At 38.6% G+C, this 23,148-nt stretch overlaps 1 protein-coding gene across 1 annotated transcript; it reads right to left on the reverse strand.

The window, feature by feature from the left end:
* Positions 1 to 627: 627 nt before the first annotated feature.
* Positions 628 to 7,581, reverse strand: LOC131931531 (uncharacterized). Its single transcript, XM_059288360.1, has 5 exons — positions 7,569 to 7,581; positions 6,415 to 6,725; positions 5,628 to 6,299; positions 2,607 to 5,345; positions 628 to 642 (listed from the first exon to the last, which is right to left on the reverse strand). Exons 1-5 carry the CDS (start codon positions 7,579 to 7,581, stop codon positions 628 to 630), a joined length of 3,750 nt encoding a protein of 1,249 aa, XP_059144343.1.
* Between the last annotated feature and the right edge of the window lie 15,567 nt (positions 7,582 to 23,148).

Raw genomic sequence — 23,148 nt, forward strand, 5'->3', positions numbered from 1 at the left:
CGCACGGTTATAGTCTAACACTTTAATCAATAGAAGTTTGTCAACGACAAACATATGTATTTTTACATACAGAATTGAGCTTTATATATTAGATTATAGATAGTTATAAAGAGAGAGTTTATCAAAACGGAAATAATTCAATTCGTTTAATTGATAAAGCGTTAAACGTAATTATTAATTCTTATTCTTAATTTCTCAGTGATTGATACAATTGTTTAGGGACAGTTAAACTATTTTTTAAAAATATAGAACCTCTAACTTTGTTGATAATTTATTAATAAAAATAAGATTTTTTTAAAATAATTAAAACAGGCCTTTTTACTATATTATTTGAAACAAAAATTAATAGCTAATACATTCTAAACCTATCGAATATATATTTTTAAAAGCAAGGTAATATTTTATAGAACCTACATAATTAACGTTTCTTTTAATAATAAAAAAAAAAAACTCTTAGTAAAAACTATTAATTTTACAAATATTAGAGTAGTCTCCCTTGACAGGTTCTATTGGAATTTATTTTGTGTTGATTTTCGTTGTGAAATACAGTTTACGTTTTAAATTAATTATATAAGAAAACAATCTGTCTCTGTGTATATATTTTTTTAGAAAATATTATTACAACACTTAGAATAGGTGTTTCTGGTTAAATAGCAATTATTAAATTATTTCTCATTATAAATCTTTAGCTATCGAGTTTCATGGGTTTTTAAATTTATGATTATGAACGCATTGGCTTGACGAAAATGATTATATACACTTAAATAAATAATAAAATTTAATTTTATTAATAAACCTACCCTATTTTATGCACACACACACACACACACACACACACACACACACACACACAAAGAATATTTTAGCGGCAGGTACAACGTCAAAAAAACAAAACAAAAGGAAACTCCTTTAAACTTAATAGTTATACCCAACAACAAAATTGTAAAAATACATAGTCTATGAGCACACTAGCACATACATATATACATACGAACATATGTGTGTGTGTGTAAGTAGGATGTGAGGTAGGCAGACAGGCGGGGTGGAAGGAAAACAGTTTGGCAGGAATAACGGCAGGTAGGAAAGTATGAGGGCAGGCAGCAGCGCAGGCAGGTTAGTAAATGATTAGGTAGGTAGGCAGGGAGTTAGGTATGTAGGTAGGTGGGCCTAGGTAGGAAGGCGCCTCACTCGGTATAGTAAACGATTATAGTAGCCCATCATATTCATAGCGTTTCACAATTATTAAAACGAACAAAGGTACCATAGTACTCACGGGAAAACCCCGGGAGCTAAATCGAAATCTGCCGGGGCGCCACCAAATCGATTTTTTTTCGCAGAAGCCACCACAGGGGTATTAGCAATAGCTTCTCAAATTTGAATGACAAACGAATGAAATCTTTGGTAATACTTAAACAAACAAACCCACATATTCGTTTTTGGTGCGCGGTTTTGTCCACACTGCCGCGTAGACGCACCAAGGCGTACTGTATGAAACCCTTGAGTGTACGTTAATCAACCTCTGTAATAGTGAGGTAGAACACACATCGGCGACCGCCCACGTGTTAGACACGCGTCCCTTGGCGCTCCAGGGAGCCACTGGTTATACTTCCGCAGGGGCGCCCGAATTCGGTTTAATTCTCAAATGTCGTGTGCCACCGTGTCCCTATTGTAGAGTGCTTTTTAAAAAGCAAGTAGGCGCACTCGGTAGAGCCCGGGGCGCTCGCTGTCGCCAACTGCCAGGGCGCCGGCGGGCGCTCATTATTCTACTTAGTGAACAATTATAGTAGCCCATCTAAACCGTAGTGTCTCCCGGGAAAGCTCTTGGCCGCTCTGGTTCACTCAATCGCCGGGGAGCTGGCGGATGGACCTGGTGTAGTTTTACCACTGAATCTCAGAGGCGTAGCGACCCTTCCTGGCGCCTGGGGACAAATTTTTCAATTTGGCGGCCCCCCCCCCCCTTCCGCCGGGGACAAACTTTCAATTCAGCGCCCCCTATATATTTTTTTATATTTATAATGCAAAACTGTAGCTAAAATGAGCTTTTCATTTTTTCCAACCCATTTTGGCGCCCCCTAGGGTCGGCGCCTATGTACCCCCCGCCCACGCCCTCGCTACACCTCTGTTGAATCAATTATTACCTATGACCGCAATTTTATAGATAGCCCCTTTGGATTCCCCTCTGGATTCTGGGCTCATAATCGTATAATGAGAAAAATAGAAACCCCCAAGGGTGCCACCCTTAAGTTGTTTTTTTCTTTCTCGAAACCCTTTTCACCAACTCCCCAAAATTTTATGTTGTTACGTCCAAGTTAGATTCGAATTCAAGAACGACTCGGTTTAACGTTCAATACGTTTATTAGGTCTCACATATCACATTACAGAATAGCCCTCGACCTAACCACTACCAACTAACCCCTGACAACCATTCACTCCAGCTTTTATACCGCATTCGACCTTGGGATAACAAGGTCCGTCTGCAGTATGAAGCTAGCGTTGTATAAATACAACGCTAGTTTGCCTGTGGCCCAGACAATTGCTAGGCACTCTCTTTCTATAGTAGAGTACCGAGTCTCTCTCGGTTGGAGTTTTCTACTGATGTATTTTACTGGTCTCAGGACCCCATTTCTCATTTGCATCAAGGCTGCCCCGATACCTCGTGACGAGGCGTCGGTCCTGAGGATAAATTGCTCATTGATATTAGGTAAAATAAGAAATGGTTCTGAGTTCAAGTGTTTCTGGACCAGTCTTAAAGCACGGTTACATTCATCCGACCACGCGACCTTTTCAGGTTTACCCTTTGCTAACAAACCTGTCAGTATTGCGTTGGCCTCGCTGAATTCTGGTATAAATTTAGCATAATACCATATGAGACCCACTAATGATCTTACCTCTTTCTTTGTGGTGGGTATTGCTACGTTTAAGATTATTTTGTTTACCTTGTTTTTCTCTGGTGTCAATAGCCCCCTCCCCACTACGTGCCCTAGGAAATTAATTTTTTCAAACCCTAGCTCTAATTTGGCAGGTCTTAATGTCAGGCCCGCGTCCTTCAATCTATTGAACACCGCCTTTATTGCCATAAGGTGTTCCTCCCATGTCTCGCTGTAGATACAGATGTCATCAAAAAATGACACCACATTTTCCAAGTCTTTTAATACGACTCGCATTACTCTGGCGAATGTGGCGGGTGCCGTGCATAGGCCAAAGGGCAGGTAATTAAACTGAAATAGGCCCCAGGGTGTGACAAATGCGGTGAGTTTCTTGCTGTCATTTTGCATGGGGATCTGCCAATACCCTTTTGTGAGGTCGAGTTTAGTAAAATATTTTGCCCTATTTAATTTAGCGAACAGCTCATCTGTATCTGGGATGGGTTCCGCGTCGTATACTGTGACTGCGTTAAGTCTCTTATAGTCTACACAGAACCTTGTCGACCCATCTTTTTTCTTAACTAGTACTACAGGTGCGCTGAAGTCGGAGTCGGACCTCTCTATTATCCCCAGTCTCTCCATTTCGTCCATCTCTTTCTTCATAAGCTCTCTTCGGGCGTACGGTATGCAGTAGGGTTTCGTTCTTATTGCTCTGGTGTTGGTCAGTTTTATTTTATGTTCTAGTAAACTTGTTTTTCCAGGTAAGTTGCTAATTACAGCCGTGTACTCTTTGATAATTATGTTTAGGTCCGTCCGCTGTGTTTTTGTCAGGGTGTCTCCTATTTTGATATCACTTAACTTAGTTTCCTCCAGTATGTCGGGAGTTTTTATTGTGTCCAATGGGATACCCGGTTCCAAGTCCTCCTCATCTGTTTCTGATACTTGGTTTTCTTCTTCTGCCTCCACCACTCCTGATACTGCCGCTAACATGGGGTGCTCCTTGCTGTCGTCTGGTTTTTGTCTGTGATGGTACAGCATCATCCGATTTACATGGACCACCTTAGTGCTGTCCCCTGTTTTAATAACATAGTCCAAGTCTCCGATTTTTTTTAAGACTTCGTAAGGTCCCGCCCACCTTAGCTCTAGTTTGTTTAATAGTTGGGGCTTCAATATCAGCACAAGATCCCCCACTTTGATATCTTTGGTTGTGGCTGATCTATCTTTGCTCTTTGCTTTATCTTTCTCATGTTCTGATTTGCGGGTTGCATAACTGCATGCCGTTTGCAACTGATGCTTAAGGTCCAGCAGGTAGTCATACGCAGCTCTTGTCTTATATTCCCTCACTTCTCCTGTGAGGACATCCTTTAGGATGCTCATCGGGCCCCTCACTTTCCTGCCGAACATAAGTTCGAATGTCGGGTAACCAGTGCTTTCGTTTGGAACTTCTCTGTAGGCGAAAAGTGCTGCTAGGATGAACACGTCCCAATCGTCATCCTTGTTTATAGCTACTTTCTTTAGCATTTCCTTCAAAGTTCCATTCCATCGTTCTACCGCCCCGTTGGCCATGGCGTGATATGCAGAAGCGTGAATGATCTTAATCCCCAACATTTTAGACACGGTGCAGAAAATTTCCGACGTGAACTGGGTCCCGTTATCTGAGAGTATGACTTCCGGGAATCCCATCCTCGTGAAGATGGAGAGTAGCGCATCTTGAATCTCTGCTGCCGTTACACTTTTCAGCGGTACGGCTTCCGGCCACCGTGTGCATATGTCTACGGCTGTGAGTATGAATCTGTTCTTTTTTTTCGTTTGAGTTAGTGGTCCCACAATATCTATTGCGATTTTCTCAAACGGCTGTCCCACTACCTCAGTTCTACCCAGAGGCGCCTTGCCACCAACATTCTTTTTGCTTTTCTGGCAAACATCACAACTTTCGCAGTAACATCTGGTATCCTCCCCTGCCCCTGGCCAGCTAAATTGTGACAGAATTCTGGCTTTCGTTCTTGCTACACCCATGTGCCCCGCCATAGGTGTATCGTGTCCTAATTTCAGGATGGTGGGCCTAAGTCCCCTTGGGATTGCTAGCCTAATCTGATCTTCTGTTTTGCTGTGTTTTATGATCTTATATAATAACCCATCTATCGTTTTACATTGCTTGCCCTTTTCCGCGAGCTTCCACCACCTAGCCAATGTTCTGTCTTCGCTCTGTTGCGTTTTAAAATCTTTCGGTGTCGTTATTTGGTCTAGAATTTTATACCCCGGCCCATTTCTCTGGTTGCCCCCTGATCTAAGTTGTCCTCTGGTTTCTACCGCCGCTATTGTTAGCGAATCTTCCCTCGGTAGTTTCGCACCTGCTACATTCCCTATTATAAGTTCAGCTGGTGGATCATCTAAAAGGACGGCAAAGAACTCTCCCGTAAGGTATGGTGTTTCTATGTTGACTACAGCTCCTGGTACTCTTTTCTTATCTCCATCCGCGGTCTTTATGGTTATCCATTCTTTTGTCCATCTATTTCTTGAGACTAGGGCTTTTCGACACGCTACGACTACAGAGCCCGTATCCCGTAGGACGGTCACCGTCCTCCCATCCAGCTTTCCTGCAACTATAGGAAGTGACCCTCTGTCGCTTATGAATCTCAGATTAGCTCCTATGTTCCCTACAGGGACAGCGCCCTTTACTTGACTTAGGCATTGTCCACAGTCGCCGCACTCCCCGCTGAACTCTGGGACTAGTCATATGTCTTGAATGTCCCTGAAGCCTACCCTTTTCCCTCTGTACTCATGTGCAATTTGTCTACGATTGGACCGGCACCCCGCCGCTATGTGCCCCTCTGCCCCACAGTTAAAGCATGTGATTGGGCGTCTTCTGGGACTATTATTACTACTCGGCCTAGGTTGGACCGGGCTTTGTCCTCTTCGCTCCTGTTGAAGGGTGACTTCATTTCTTGTGCCCCATTCCTCTCTAATGGGGCTCTTAGATCTAGGTCTTAGGGTTCGTTTGTCCATGTCCTCTCTAAAGGGATTCCTAGATCCTGATGCAAGTGCCATGGGGGCAACAAATGTGTCCTCTGCCACGTCGATCGGTTTTAGTTTTCTGTCTGGGTAGATGTCAAAGTAGTTGTCACAAGCATTTTCTACGTCTGTTATTGTCCTCGGGTTTTGCCTGAGGACGTGCTGTCTTACGTCTTGTCCAACTGTTCTCACTATTTTGTCTTTTAAGAGTAGGTCAAACAGTCCGTCAAATGTTTTTTCACACTTGCTGGCTTCGACACATCTTCTCAAGTAGTGTCGCACCCTCCTAATGTAACTCCCTGCTCTATCTTGTTCTGATGGTTGGGCGCTATTAAACTTTTCACTGTATCCTTGCTCCGTCAAACCAAAGTGTTTTAGGACCTCCCTTTTCAGCTTCCCATAATTCTCTTCGGCTCCCAAATTCTGTCAACCACGATTTGCAGCCTATATCTAGCAGAACTTTTCTAAACTCGTGGCACCAAAACTTATCTTCTAAACCTATTTCTCGGGCTTCCCTTTCAAAAATTTCAACCACCACCTCCATATCTGTTTTGACCCTACTGTTTCTCAGTCCAGTCAGCTTAATTCTTGGAGTCTGTGCCCTACCCCTGCCCTTTATGTCTTCCTCCCTTGCTATTTCCAGCTCCTTCAATTTTAGTCTTTTAGTCTCAGGATGGTAGAGTCCAGTGATGGCGACTTTCTGTTCTGGTAAGGTCTCAGGATGGTAGAGTCCAGTGATGGCGACTTTCTGTTCTGATAATGTCACAGGATGGTAGAGTCCAGTGATGGCGACTTTCTGTTCTGGTAAGGTCTCAGGATGGTAGAGTCCAGTGATGGCGACTTTCTGTTCTAGTAATGTCACAGGATGGTAGAGTCCAGTGATGGCGACTTTCTGTTCTGGTAATGTCTCAGGATGGTAGAGTCCAGTGATGATGACGTCAAGTGAAGGTGACGTCTAGTGATGGTGACGTCTTATGATGGTGCCGTCTAGTAATGATGACGTCTAGTGGTGGTGACGTCCAATGGTAATGACGTTCTGATGGCGACTTTCTGTTCAGGTAAGGTCCCAGGAAGTATAGTCCAGTGATGATGACTTCTAGTGATGGTGACGTCTAGTAATGGTGACGTCTAGTGATGGTGACGCCCAGTGGTACTGACGTTCTGATGGCGACTTTCTGTTCAGGTAAGGTCCCAGGATGGTATAGTCCAGTGATGATGACGTCTAGTGAAGGTGACGTCTAGCGATGGTGACGTCTAGTGATGGTGACGCCCAGTGGTACTGACGTTCTGATGGCGACTTTCTGTTCAGGTAAGGTCCCAAGATGGTATAGTCCAGTGATGATGACGTCTAGTGATGGTGACGTCTAGCGATGGTGACGTCTAGTGATGGTGACGCCCAGTGGTACTGACGTTCTGATGGTCCCAGGATGGTATAGTCCAGTGATGATGACGTCTAGCGATGGTGACGTCTAATGATGGTGCCGTCTAGTAATGGTGACGTCTAGTAATGGTGACGTCCAGTGGTAATGACGTTCTGATGCTTGCGCTATCTTTACTTTAATACTGGCCACCAGTTGTTACGTCCAAGTTAGATTCGAATTCAAGAACGACTCGGTTTAACGTTCAATACGTTTATTAGGTCTCACATATCACATTACAGAATAGCCCTCGACCTAACCACTACCAACTAACCCCTGACAACCATTCACTCCAGCTTTTATACCGCATTCGACCTTGGGATAACAATACACAAACACACCGGGGTTAACAATATTCTAGGGTAAACTCAATTCACACACTCACTCTCCCCTAATTCTAGATCATTCTATCCTATTCTAGTCTAACCTACAAATGACCCGTAACACTCTCGTACGAAAAGTGTCAAATCGCATCTGACTTTTATTTTTATGGAGAAAAATTGCATCCCTTCCTGTCAGAGATCCCCCGCACCGATTGAATGGGGCGCCAAAAGGGGTAGATTTTTTTTTAAGTCCTCATTCTTCAGTCAAATTTAAGAAAATAGATTTAGTCATGACTGATTTCCTGAATTGTTGTATATATGAGAGTGTATGTAGGGATGGGCGCCTTTTTGCCAGCGTTTGAATAGGGTTGGCACAACATTGATAGTTCGCCCCCGGGCGCCGGAATAAGTTTCTACGCCTCTGCTTCCTGCTAGGGCGCCGCCCTGACAAAATTTAAAAAAAACTTTCTGCAGGAATCTCCACATGAGTATACTCAAAATCTTCACAAACAGTGTTTCTTTCAGACTTTTTTCTCCGGGGAGGGGTAAAATTTCCGGGGGGGGGGGGGAGGCGTCCGGAAACTATTAAAAGTATATATTATTTTCTATATAAATCCGTTTCGTTCGGGGGTGTGGAGGGTCCCGGCGCCCGGGGACATACTTTCAATTTGGCTCCCCCTTCGGTAGCAAATTTTCAATTTGCACCCCCCCCCCCTCAAACTTTTCATTTGCACCCCCCCCCCCCTCAAACTTTCGATTTGCACCCCCCCCCCCTCAAACTTTCGATTTGCACCCCCCCCCCCTCAAACTTTCAATTTGGCGCCCCCCTAAGGTCGGCGCCCGGGGACATATGTCCCCGTCCCCCCGCCCCCCCCCCCCCCCCTCGCCTCTGCGCATACCCGCAGCCGGAAATTTAGTCACAATTTCCTTTGTTACATTTGAACCCTTTAGGTTAATCAATATTAACAAAACTAAACAAGATGCAACAAATACATTTAATTAAGAAGTTGAACACGTAAAATGAACGTTATCTTTTTATTGTTTTTAGATATAGAGTAGATCTAGTAACAGACTACCGACAGGTCCCAACTCGCGAAGAAGTACACATTTTTAATTAAAACACAGATCTAAGACATTTTTCATTTGGGTGGGTTTTGCGGTACAGTGGTTTAAAGTCGTGGACAAGTGATTGCGCTTATCTCTGTTGAGTAGCTATGTATTCTGTCCCATATTAGACACATCTGTAAATATCTGTCACAATATGGGCATAGAGATGATATAACAATAACTTGTCTCTGTGGACGACGCTAAAATTTGGCATCGACACCAACGGTCTACAAGTTGAAATTTGGTCCTTCGGAAATGTTTGAAGTCTCTAGATTTAAACGATTTTCTCTTTTATGCGCATCTTGACCACATAACATGTATTTCGTCTGAAATTCTAAAAACAGAGGCACAAATATATCTTCTAAACTTGAGAGGTCTACAGTTTAGGTATTTTGGCAGTTATCTAAGCCCTTGCGTGTTCTGACTCAAAGCCTTATTCTTTCTCTATTGACGCCTTGCGTAACATGGGATTGGGTTTTTAAGGCGGCATAAAGTTTTCTGTTGTTCCGTATTGAGTACACTAGATTAAAAACTAACGTCTTCAGATGCCTAAATATGTTTAACCACTAATTAATCAGAATAATGGGTTAAGATTTCAATTCTAGGTTGTGGGACACGTTAGTTGCCCGGGTTGAGCTAATGTCGATAGCAAAAGGACTGTACCCTGATGCGGATGCGGGCGTTTTTTTTTTTTTTTTTTTTTTTTTTTTTTTTTTTTTTTTTTTTTTGTTGCACATCGTAATCATTGAACTACGCAACTATTGGTTGATGGGGCTTCTTCAGTTGTTTGATTTGCCGTAATGTTACTGATATCATGCCCGTGAGGCTTTTGTAAGAAGAAAACACTTTTTAGTTATGTTTTTTTTTAAAATAGGCCTATTGCCCTATATTTTACGATAACATCATCGTAATGAATAATAAAATGAATTAAAACAACTTTAGAATACACCTGTTTCGGCTAACATGTATGTTATTCTTCAAACTAGTAATGTTAAAGATGTCGTTTTCACATTTTCGACTTATAATTATAAGCAATACAGTAAATTCCGATAACGTCCATATGCATACAAGCAGTGGCGTAGGCAAGGAGGGGTTTAATAGCCCTTACCAACCACTCCTTCCTTTAAAATTCTGGAGTATCTCAGAGGCGTAGCGACCCTTCCCGGCGCCCGGGGACAAACTTTTCGATTTGCACCCTCCCTCAAACTTTCGATTTGCACACCCCCCCCCCCTCGAGATTTCCATTTGCACCCCCCCCCCCTCAAACTTTCGATTTGCACCCCCCCCCTCGAGATTTCCATTTGCACCCCCTACCTCAAACTTTCGATTTGCACCCGCCTCAACCTTTCAATTTATTTTTCCAACCCATTTTGGCGCCCCCTAAGGTCGGCGCCCGGGGACATATGTCCCCCCCCCCCCGCCCACCCTCGCTAGGCTACTGGAGTATGAGTATCTTAATACGAATGATACTTTCTTAATCCTCTACTGGACATTATGTTTGGTACCTTGTCCCAACTGGGTGGATTTGGATTACACCTATTGTTTACTTCATAGTAAATGGCTTCAGTTTTAATAATTGGAGTTGGTAGCAACATTGACAGTTGCAGGTATTCAGAACAAGGTGGCCAGGAGAAATCGCATTAATTAGTATAAAATTTACCATTACAAACAATAGGCCCTACTTAATTGTTTAATGTTGCTGGATATTAAGCCCGGTAGGTATTTATGTTTATTAATTAGAAACAGAAAAGAAAAGAAACAGAAAAAGGATTCCCAACAAAGTTTTATTTTTCAGAAATAAAGAAAATGATACAAATCAATAAAGAACAGTTTTCAAAAGAATTTGAAAAAAAAAGTAATTATTATAAAATAGGAATATAGTGTTGCATAGATAAAAAATAAAATACTTGACACAGACAATATGAGGAATAGTTTTTATCAGAGAAGAGAAATAATAATCATTAAAAAAGTTTTAAAAAACCCACGTTTTCTGATTGAACTAAAAAGTAGAAAATAAATACTATACATCACAATAATGCAAGCGATCACTCTACTATAAGCGATGAAAAACGTGGGGCGCCGAAGTAAAAGTTATATTACTATTGATTAGATAATACTATTGACTTTTGTTAGGGAGCTTGTAGAGAGTCAACAGTATTAGAAACTGTAAGAAAATCACGGCGCCCCACGTTTTTGATCGCTTATAGTAGAGTGATCGCTTGCATTATTGTGATGTATAGTATTTATTTTCTACTTTTTAGTTCAATCAGAAAACGTGGGTTTTTTTAAACTTTTTTAATGATTATTATTTTCTACTTTTTAGTCTTTGTCTGTTTGTTTGCATTAAAATCTTGCTATAGATTTTATCTTTTCACTTTTTTTTGGGTAAACGAAGACAACTCGTAAAAAGACAACTCGTAAAAAGACAACTCGAAAAAATAATCGTTGTGTGAATACGTTACTGACTAGAACACATAGATTTGAACCCATGTCGAGTGGGATAGCAATCGTGTGCCCAACCACTCGACCATATCGTCTCCCCCAAACTGGCCTACATCCTGTTAGTTTAAACTCGGTTCAAAGTAAATTATCTGCCCCTAAGCCTGTGGCAACGTGGGATCGTTCGCTTTACTGCGCGCGAGGTACGCGTCGCTGGTTTTTTTTTCTAATGCCTCGCAGAGGAGAATTATATATATAGATTATATAGCGGTCTAAAATGCTCAATAAAATGTTTCCATTGATCAATTTAGTAATAATAACAATTGCATATTCTATGGTCATCCAAAAGAAAGCTTCCCTGAAAATTTCATCGCGCTAGCTAACTGGGAAGTGTCAGAAATTTCGATCGCAAGATTGGATTGGAAAGACAAACACAGACACAGAGAAAGCAAGTTAAAGAAATATATGATGTGGTTTAAAAATAAAAATGTGCAGAATGTAGCTTTTGCAGATTAAAATGAAAATTATTGTTTCATTTTTAAATATTATAAAAAAAAACATTTTTAGAAATTCTATGTTAGGAATTGTGTATATATATATAAATTTATTAATAAAACAATTTGGTGAATTATAATAAACAGCAAAAATGATTCAAATAAGTTTAGAAGTATTTGGCTTGCTGTCCTAACAGTGAACTGTATTCCGAGCTTGTTTCCCTAGTGATAACCCATCTTTTTTGTGACACCCTTCCAATCAAATATCCAGCTTTTTCTTGGCCTGTATCATAATGCTGTTCATAGACTTGCTTGACTTGTGTATCACAATATGATTTTGAATGTTTTTCTGTAAATGAAATAAAGGCAAAATATTTTGAAACTTTCTTTTGTGGAACTAGCAAGAGAAATAAATTACAAATTTATATTACTATCTCTACTATTTCTTTACTATAAACTAATTACTTTGAAAAAATAAAGCACTGAACATGATGAATAACAAGAAACAAACATGATCAGCAAAGATAATTATAGATTTAAATTTGTGTTCATTCATATTGAAGATTACTGAAGTAGACTATCAATATTTACCCTCTTTATGGCTGACACTTTGATTTGATGTCTTTACTTTAAGCTTACACATAAGTCTCTGTGTGGTAAAATATGAAAAAATATGCTTCAATAAAACTGTTTCTGTATATTAATTACATTAGATAGCTCTATAACAATATGTGTTTCAATTATCATTCAAATATAATACCCTCTATGTTGTACAACTCACTGATTTATTAGAATTTAAGAAAAGACAATAATTAATACAATGTTTTGGATTAAAATACAATATAATGCAATCTCTTGTTATAGTAAATACTTTTAAAAATGGATTATGCCTACAGTACAGTTACCGCAGAGGCGTAGCGACCCTTCCCGGCGCCCGGGGACAAACTTTCGATTTGCACCCCCCCCCCTCGAACTTTTCATGTGCACCCCCCTCAAACTTTCAATTTGGCGCCCCCCCCCCTAAGGTCGGCGCCGGGGGACATATGTTTCCCCCCCCCCGCCCCCCCCCCCCCCCCCCCCGCTACGCCTCTGAGTTACCGAGAATGAAACTAGGCACAGTGTATAGTCCACGGAGACTGATTAATATCCATTGTAATTTACCATCAGTTGTAGTTATGAAATCTGGACGGCCAAACACTCATAGTCCTGAAAAGCAACTTATACATAGATTAGCAAGAATATCTCACCAATTATTAAATGAAAGCTAACCCTTATTTATTGCAATCCATCAAAGTAGTAGCATTTTTTTTAGTTGTAGACACAATACAAAGTAATGTTTGTTCTGTGAATTACATACTTATATAAAATAGCAATCAAATTTTATATATATATATATATATATATATATATATATATATATATATATATATATATATATATATATATATATATATATATATATATATATATATATATATATATATATATATATATATATATATATATATATATACATTTATATATATATTGTGGGACGGAGTGGTCTAGCGGTAGAGAGCTGGACTGCTAACCCGTAAGTCTCGAGTACGAATCCGGGTTAGAGTCAGTAGACCGTCCCTGAGTCCAACCACACTATCTCTTCATATGCCGAGGTCACAGAAACAAGTGAACTCTACTTCACTTGCCCCATAGACCGTCAGGTTTGAAAGGGAAACTTTACTTTTACATTGTAAATTAGTAAATTTAGTTATGTCTTGTTATTAAATTTATTTACTCGACTGATCTAAACTCACTTTATTTAAACATAATATAGCGGATAAGTATGGTGATTTTATTATTCAACAATAAAACGCAGGCCTAAAAAATTTTAAATAGTGACTTTTGCAAATGAACACATTAAATTCTATGTATTTCAATTTCTATGTCTTTCCCAACTTGATGCATATTACTAACCAAGCACTAAACTATAGTCCTAAATAACCCTGACCCTAATTACCATTTATTGGACAACCTGAATCTTTGCGATACCATGTTATAATATATTATTTTATAAATGAGCTTACGCTAATTATTAAATCAATTGTTTTTAGTATTAACTGAGCAGCATACTATCTGCTGCTATTGTCATCACCAGAAATCCAGTATGTTGGCAAGATTTAGTCTCTAAGTTCCATACAACCTCTTTCCTCTCGAGTGCGGAAAACACTGAAATCATTAATCATTATTTCATTATACCTAATAGTTTAAAGGTAGTATTAAAGTAGTACTAAATAGCAGAGGCGTAGCTAGGGGAGGGCGGGGAGGGCGGGGAGGGCGGCCGCCCCGGGCGCCGACCCTAGGGGGCGCCAAAAGGGGTATAAATAATTTTAAAAGCTCATTTTAATCTGCAGTTTTGAAATATAAACAGTCAAGGTAAAGAAATTTTAACGGCTGAGAGCCTTTGCATACTGATTGAACTGTTTGTACCTTGATTGTGTAACTGTAAAACGTATATCCTTAAGAAACAGTGGCCGGAAAACCGCTTTCCAGCTTTCTTAGATGGGGGAGGAGCGCTTTTTTCGAAGACTAAAATCGAAAAAAATCACACCGATATCACTCAGAAAAGAAACCCTTTGTACTAAAGCGTTTTTACGATTGTGTAACATAAAAAAAGAGTTAGTGACGTTTAAAATCCGCTCTACCATATTTGTGCAAGATGGTTGGGGGGGGGGGTGTACGATGCTTACGATTCTCTCATCAGAGAGATCAGATACTATACTTGATTGCATTACATCTTAACTGGATTACTTCATTAAAGAGAAATAAATATCACGGATTCTTGTATCGCTATCCGATCAGTAAAATAGCAGACTGTCGGAGCGGGTGGTGGAAAGCGACACTCTTTGCTAAAATTTTAAAAGAGAAGAAATTTAGTATATTGCACTGAATAGATCATTTTTTTTTTAAATTCTTTTTTTAATAACACTTTGGTCAACCTAACTGATAATTTAAAATTGTAATATAGGACTACTATTATCGAAATTGTTCTACAGACAAGACCAAAAGTAGACCAAATAAACTTGCACCTTCTACAAAGTACAGTTTAAAGCAGTGTTTCCTAACTTTTTGGAGGTACCGAACCCCACCAGTTTCATATGCTCAATCACAGAACCCTTCTTAATAGATGTGTCGTTCACACTCCGTATCTTTAACGTAGCTCCGAGCCATATCATATTTAGCTATAGATTCTGATTGCATTTTTTGGCCGGTCAATGGGAGGCGATATTGGCCAATGCGCGCATTGGCCAATATTGCCTCCCTTTGACCGGTCAAAGTCCGAAACTTTACTTGATTTCGGCCTTTGGCCAAAGTCCTAATTAGAAGATCATTAGCAGATTTTGGTTTTTACTTTCTCGTATATACGAAGTATAGAGAAAGTATTGTAATCGTGCACAAAAATAACATGAAATTTTGACAGTTTTCACCGTTTTACTCCTCAGTCCTTCATCACATCCGGAGTATAGAGGACTTATTTTAATCGTAGTGATTTTCCTCAGTGCCAACGGGTGACAATCAGAGCAGTTTTTCGTGAAGAATTGAAAACTCACTTCTAGCATATACTTGTTTAAATACACCATGTTCCGTTCCTAGCTTGTAGAAAGCGCCCTAGACGCTCATGGCAACTTCAATAACGCGTCTGGGATCACCGCGACCTCTGTCAACATCTGGAATACGGATGCGACCAGAATCTCTCACTTCAGCTTGTTTAAATTTTGTTAGCATCTTAGCACCTTCAGTTTGCAAGATAGTATGAGCTGCTGACCTGTTGTCCACGGTTTCTTGTTTAATGTGAACATATTCTGCGAGTACTGTTCCCTCCATACCCTTCGTCTGCTTCATTGGCTATTCCGCATATTGCATGGACATCGTTGCCACAGGATCCACAAGAATGGACTGCACACACTACCTTGTCATCATCATGTTTTGAACATCTTTGTTGGCACGTTCTACTGAACCTTGGCTTTGGCTATGCCTTTGTTTTCTTTGAATTAGTTTAAGTTCAAGCCACACGTTCTTTAGTTCAGAAATAACTTGATTCGCACTTTTCCATTAGGATTTGGATTATTTATGTTGGCAGCAATCTGGTATGTCTGTCTCTTGATCTGACTGTCCTTTTAGTCCATGTAGCATTGCATATAAAATTATATACAAACAACAGTCAAACAATACGTTACTCACAATGAAACCACACCCAGAATAATGAAAACGCGATCATTGGCCAAGTGCGCGCATTGGCCGGCCAATTTACAAAATACGCTCTTAGTGCTGAGTTCTTCGGGCTTCGGCCAAGACAGCCGGCTAATGCGCACATAGGCTGGCCAATGCGGGCTTTGGCCGCACTTCGGGCTTTGACCGTAACATTTATATCCATGTATATATATATATATATATATATATATATATATATATATATATATATATATATATATATATATATATATATATATATATACATATACAAGTATAGATAGAATATATATATATATATATATATATATATATATATATATATATATATATATATATATATACACACACACAAGTATGTAGTGGTCTAGCGGTAGAGAGCTGGACTGCTAACCCGTAAGTCTCGAGTTCGAATCCGGGTTCTAGTCAGTAGACCGTCCCTAAGTCCACCCAACTTTGATGGGTACCTAACTCACGTTAGGGAGAGTAAAGGCGGCTGGGCATAGTGCTGACCACACTATCTCTTCATATGCCGAGGTCACAGAAACAAGTGAACTCTACTTCATTTGCCCTATCGACCGTCAGGTTTGAAAGGGAAACTTTATGTACATATATATATATAAATATATAAATATATATAAATATATATATATATATATATATATATATATATATATATATATATATATATATATATATATATATATAAATTTTTACGGGGTGGGGAGTTGACACCATTAAGTGTCGCACCGGGTGACACCAGACCTCACTACGCCACTGATCAGATACATTATTTTTTACCTTTGACCCGGTGTTTTCTTAACACGAGAATTCCAGATTTGATTTGTAAATTTTATGTGCAGTTTTTTTTAGATGTAGGTATTTTGATGTTAAATACAATAGTCAATAAGCAGAATTTAAACAGTACAGTTGTTTTATGAATGTTTTATGTTTAGTACAATTCTCTTCAATACTTCAATCATCCAAAAAGTTTACTGTTGCAGATTTTCACTTTGTGGCGAAGCACAGGTATGCAGCTAGTTATATATTTAAAGGAAATAATTTCATTGTCCTCTTTTTGTTGCGTGTATAAAATTGTCATTAATTAAAATATTTAGTTTTTAAAATATTTAAAGTTCTAGACCCTTATGTTTGAAAATTATTTATAGCATTCTAGCAACATCTAGATCTACTAGATATAGATCTAACTCAGTGGTTCCCAAACTTTTTTGAGTGGCGACCCCCTTTTATAAAAAGTAAGTGACTCGCGACCCCCCAAAAAATTAAAAAGCCGAAATTAGTATGGCAATTAACAAGCACTAAAATAAGATTTTCTAGTAGTAGACTTTCAATATGAACTACTCTTGATAACTGTTATAATACTATGAGTAAAATTGCATGCTATTTACTAAACATTAGAGGTTAAGTTTTTATTAACGCCAACCTATGTCATTATCAACATGCAATTTATTTCTTAATTTTGTTTTTAATCGGAGAATAGTATTGAAAATATGTTCTCGAAAAGTCAATCAATTTTACATTTAAGTATGAATGGTGAAAACCACCAAAATTGTGTGTGCAGTTTTTTTTCTTACGCAAAATCATTCTGCAAATCCATGAATTAATCAAAGAATTCATCTTGTAATTCATCGGAAATGCAGGCAACATAAAGGGAAGAAGAGAATGGGTAATGCGTCAATGCAGATTCTTCTTCTTTCAGGTCAGAGAAATGGCGCCGCAGTTGGTTTTCAAGAGATTCAAGATGCCCAGAAATCGCTTCTTTCAAAATTTTAATTATCAGATTCATCAACCACATTGCAGAGTTTCTCAAAGTTACAATATTTCCAAGATTTATTTTCTTCTCCGATTTTGCAGCTTTGACAAAAATGCCCCGAGATTATCATGGAAAGAGATAATATTCGTTCATTTTCCCTGAAGCTTCAGGTTAAGCTTATGTTGATGTTCGAACACATCTGCTAGGTATGATACTATCTTCAACCACTCTATGTCGTTTTAAGTATACCAAAAAGTCTTGTTTCCTTTGCACTTCCGAGAACAATTTGATTTTATAATTCAATTCAAAAACACGATTCACAACATTTTGTTTGACAGACAGCGTACTGTAGTGCAGAAGAGCAGAACCTTGTGATCTTTATTCATGTCTTTGCTCAGTTCTTTGAAGGCTCCAGATTTAATATAATTTACGACTTTTACTAGCAATGGAGTCTTGATGGCAAGGATAGTGGTTAGGGAGCTAAATCTTTTCTGTTTTCTGAAAGCCCGATTTTGACCTAACATAGATGGCGCACCATCCGTACAAACCCCCACAGCCGTTTTAACCCATTTTAATCATCCATTTTCCAAAAATATATTTATTTTCTCCATGCTATCTTCACAAATAGCAACTCTTCTTTGCTATCATCTGAATGAATATAGACAAAGACCAGCAACTGCGAACAGGAACTCACGTCTGTTGATTTATCAACTTGAAAAGCAAACAATCATAAAAGCTTGATTTCAATAAAAATGTGTTATTTAACATCTACGGACATGTCTGCTATAAGCCGCTGAATAGTATTATTAGGCAGAGATATGTGTTGCATCTTTACTGCACTGGAATCCCCAAGAATTAACTTCACCATCTTCAACATGCATCAGATATTCTTCTAAATATTTATGTTTTGTTTCTCATTACTAAGGTTTAGCATACTAGTTAACGACCCCCCCCCCCCCAGAAAGCCCTTCGCGACCCCCACGACCCCCAGTTTGGGAGGTGAACGGAAAAAAGTCACAGGAAAAAAAATACAGAAAAAAAGTCACAGTTTTTGCTAGGAAAAAAAGTCACAGAAAAAAAGTCACAGTGGAAAAATTTTATCGGAAAAAAGTCACAGAAATAAAGTCACAGAAAAAAAGTCATAAAAATCTTTTTAGAAATATTTTTATTAATTTGTTAAGAATTGTAAAATTGTGTATGTTTATTGTTGTGGGTTGTATTTTTTGATAGCATAAATTATTTATAGACGTTAAAAGCATTTTGATTTATAACAATTGCATGCAAAAATACTCTAAGATAATTAACACAACAATCTCAACTTTTGTTACGTATTTAGTTAAATACGCGGTAGAAAAGTTAATTATAAAAGAAATTTAGGCACATTTTGCCGTAGGCTATTCTCTGGTCGGCCTCTCCTCGGTAGGCATTGTCCGAACATATTTTGTGTTGTTGACGTTATGCGTCAATGACAGCTTTTGAACCTTGTCGGCTTTCTGTTTTGATCCTAAGTTTTGTTATGTAATGAGCGTGATAAATGTGGGCAGTAAAGGTGGTTGAACTATACATAAATATTGTAGCCGTTGTAATATATTGAGATTTGTGAAGTCAATGGAACTCACTCTTCTGGTATTAGTCTTATATTTATAATGCTGTTTTGAGTGATGTCCCTTGTATGTCATGTGTCTTCCGGTAGCTGAATTAAAGACTAGATACATTAACGTGGCTCTATCGTGTTTACTCTATCTATTGTGTTTACTTTGACAATGTATACATAACTGGTAAGAATGACACTGAACATCTTAAAACACTTGATAAAGTCTTGAAAATAGTTGGTGAAAAGGGTTTAAAGATAACTAAAGATAAATGTCAATTTATGCTGACAGATATTAGTTTTCTTGGTTATAATTTGAGCAGACCTCAACCTGAGAAAACAAAAGCCATTAAAGAAGCACCCAAACCTGAAAATACCCAACAGCTAAGAGCTTTTTTGGGCTTGATAAATTACTATGCGAAGTTCATAGGGAATCTGTCTGGTAAACTATCACCACTGTACAAGCTGCTGCAGAAAAATGCAACTTGACACTGGGGTAAACAACAAAATGTTGCTTTTAATGCAGCAAAAGAAGCTTTGTCTTCTGACACCTTACTAACTCACTATGACCCAATAAACAATTCTAAAAAGTGCAATTTATTTTTTTATTAAGTAATTTTAATTACAAACAAAATTTACAAACAAAATCTTCTGAAACAGTCCTCAAACACACCTCGTGACACCATATTTCACACATAGTACACCCAACCCAGTTCATTAGAATCCCATTTATACATGTTTCTTTTGCTACTTCTTCCAATCCACATTCACAACATTTCACATTCTCATCACAGTTGACCTCCTCGTTCATCCCACAAACAACACTGGCACCCATGTTCTCATCATCATCATCCGCACGCTCAACATCTGTTTTCCGTTTTTTATAATTTGTATTTTTTATCATTTCTGTAATTTTGGCAATGTCTTGCTCATTGTTGTCACCAGCAGTTGAGTTTTTTTAAAACATCGATATTTTCCCAAAATCTTGTCTAATTTTGGTCAAAATAGAGTATTTTAATCAATTCCTATTACAATGTATTAAAACAGTTTTCTAAAACGCGAAAAACGTCTAAAAAATTCTTTTTCTAACATTTTTCTAACATTGCTTTTTTATAGTGTGACTTCACATCTAACCCCCCCCCCCCTCCTCCTCCCCCTCATCACACATCGTCATACGAGTGTGACGTCATTTATGGAAAACCACAAAAACCAAAAAATTCAGATAAGTTGGTTTTAAAAATATTTGAAGTAGGCCCATAGCTTACGATATAGCACGAGCAACTGATAATATCGGTGACGTCACTTTATTTTGTTGTATCCAAATGATTTAGGCATTTCCTTGTGCTTAGATTTATATGGTAAAGAAAGCTAGAAAAAAATCGTAGGCGGCGGCTATAATACAAAATTTCTATGCAACAATAGAAAATATGTTTGCGGCGGCAGCGGTCCGGGCACGGCGATCTTCAAAGACGGTAAATCAGGCGGCCTCGGCGTTCCACACAAAAGACAGAAGTTGATCTATTGTCGGCGGTATTTCCGTCGGTTTCGAACAAGGTGGTATTCTAAGTCGACACAAAAGATGGGGGGAGTTGACAAATCATCAGTATGTCTAGCGGCGGAAAAATCGGAAGTTTTAACAATGTAAACGAAACGTCTTTGAAGTCTGGACCAAATACCACGGAAAATCGGGTGCGGTAAATTTTTCGCAGAAATCTTCGCATTTCAACACCATCCAGCGTACGTATCGTCTTGTGGTAAAATGCGAGACAAAAAAGTCACGTGACCGACCGTTTTCGCGCCCTTCTCGCATTTTCCCGCCTCGCCATTTCGCTTTTCGCGTCTCGCAATTTCCCCACACCCGTGTGTGTGTCCGTGTGTAAACACGATAACTTGAGTACCGTTACAGCTAGGTTGATGAAATTTCATATATAAGCATTTTATCAAAATCGTAGATCCGTATCAACTTTTGAGCGATTTCCGATAACCGGAAGTGGTACTTTTCCTACTTTGAATTTTTTCAAAAGCCTATAACTTGAGTACTATTCCAGATAGATAAATGATATTTCACATGTAAGTAGAAGATCTAATTCTCTACCTTCTGTAAAATTTTGAGTAATTTACGTTGACTGGAAGTAGTACTTTACGCTACTTCCGATTTCTCAAAAAACTAATGTAAATTTTAAAAGTACTAATAATATTGCGCACTATTATGCGTTTTTTATTTAGCGTTCACTTGGTGTGCAATTAATTTGTCTACGAGATTTTATTCTATTTTTAAAACTTTAAGTATTTAAAATGGATTAAAAATCATTTCTATAGCCCGAGTTCCCATCCCCTGTTATTTTATATAAGAATATTCGAGAAAGTTTAGGGGAGATCACTCCCGGTTTATTTTTTTAATGACTATTCATTGACATCATTGACATATATGTTACATTTTGCGACAACCTTAATTAGTGCGTTGGGCTTGTATGAAAACTCACTTCGAACTAACTCAATTACATGCTATTTATTTTAACACTAGGCATGCTGCCCAGCTTCGCTTAGGCTTTCGAAAACATTGAGAATTTGAATGCTAATTAATTCGCCAATATAAGGCGCCTGTCAGTCGAGGTCAGTTTTGACCCCCTCATCGTAGACTTTTCGGCCAACCGGCCCCTGAGTTCTGTCGCCCCAAGGCAAGATCCTGCCAAATTTGAAGCGCCTGCGGCGCCGGGAAGTGCCCTATCGGGCACCCGACAACTTAGCTTTATAGATCATCTAGATCTAGAATCTCTAGATCTATATGATCTAGAATCTCTAGATCTAGATGATCTAGAATATCTAGATCTAGATCAATATCTAGATCTAGAATCTCTAGATCTAGAATCCAAATAGATAAAATAATTTTTTTAAGTTTAGGCCGAGGAAATCGTATTGTATACATTTTATAGCGTACATAGCTATAAATCATATTTGAATGAAATAGTTAATTTCTTTTTATTCTAAACTCGGAAGATGACGTCATCAGTTTCGTGCTCTTTTTTTAGTGTAAACAATAAGCGACGTCATTGTTAAATGCGTACTTGTCCCCAAGCTTAAACACTTTTCCGGTTGCATAAATAATACTGTTTCTCTACATTCGAATACGCCTTTATTTTTTATTTTTCTTCTTTAAATAAAATTGTGGTTATACATTTAAAACATCTAACATATTATTTTCAACAAAAGTCCATATAAATGTATCCATATATCGCTGCCGATTCTGACGTGATGTCCGGCGAAAATATTTTGCGGACAGACAGAGAGAGAGAGAGAGAAGAGCGCACATGGACTTTTATATATTAGGATTACACGGTAAGCGTCACCCAACTGTTGTGATGTGAGGTGAGGACAGGTTCGACAATAAACCAACACGAAAGTACGAAAGAGACATAGACTGCCTATTAGAGAATGGACCCTTTAACTTTCCTAACCCCACCATTTATTATACCCTACCTAACCTCTAAATTTCCTGCGCTAAATGTCACTTCCCTCCCAATCGTTCCTATTTTAGGCTTGTCGGTATCGGCCGAGATCGCGGTAAAAACATGACCCGAAATCTCCCATTACTTTCTGATACCGGGCGCACGAGATTTAGTTTTGCATACTAATAAGTTTTTAATTTATGGTAATTAATTAAGTTTAAAAGGTCATTTCCTAATGGTAAATGAAAAGTAGAATGGTTTTCCAGTTGTTTTGATGGCTTAGCGATCTGATTGCATGCTGTCTCTGCTTTGGTCTTACCGCGGTATAAAGGTTAACTTCAAATGCTTTAAAAACGCGATTTTTGAAAAGTTTCCATTTAGATAATGAAAGTTTCCAAAGCAGATACATCCCATTTTTATAGAAATGATATTTATTTTTGGATATTTTGACTT

Source organism: Physella acuta, unplaced genomic scaffold, assembly GCF_028476545.2.
Source record: "Physella acuta isolate Inbredline_101_S28 unplaced genomic scaffold, ASM2847654v3 ptg001988l, whole genome shotgun sequence".
NCBI lineage: Eukaryota > Metazoa > Mollusca > Gastropoda > Physidae > Physella > Physella acuta.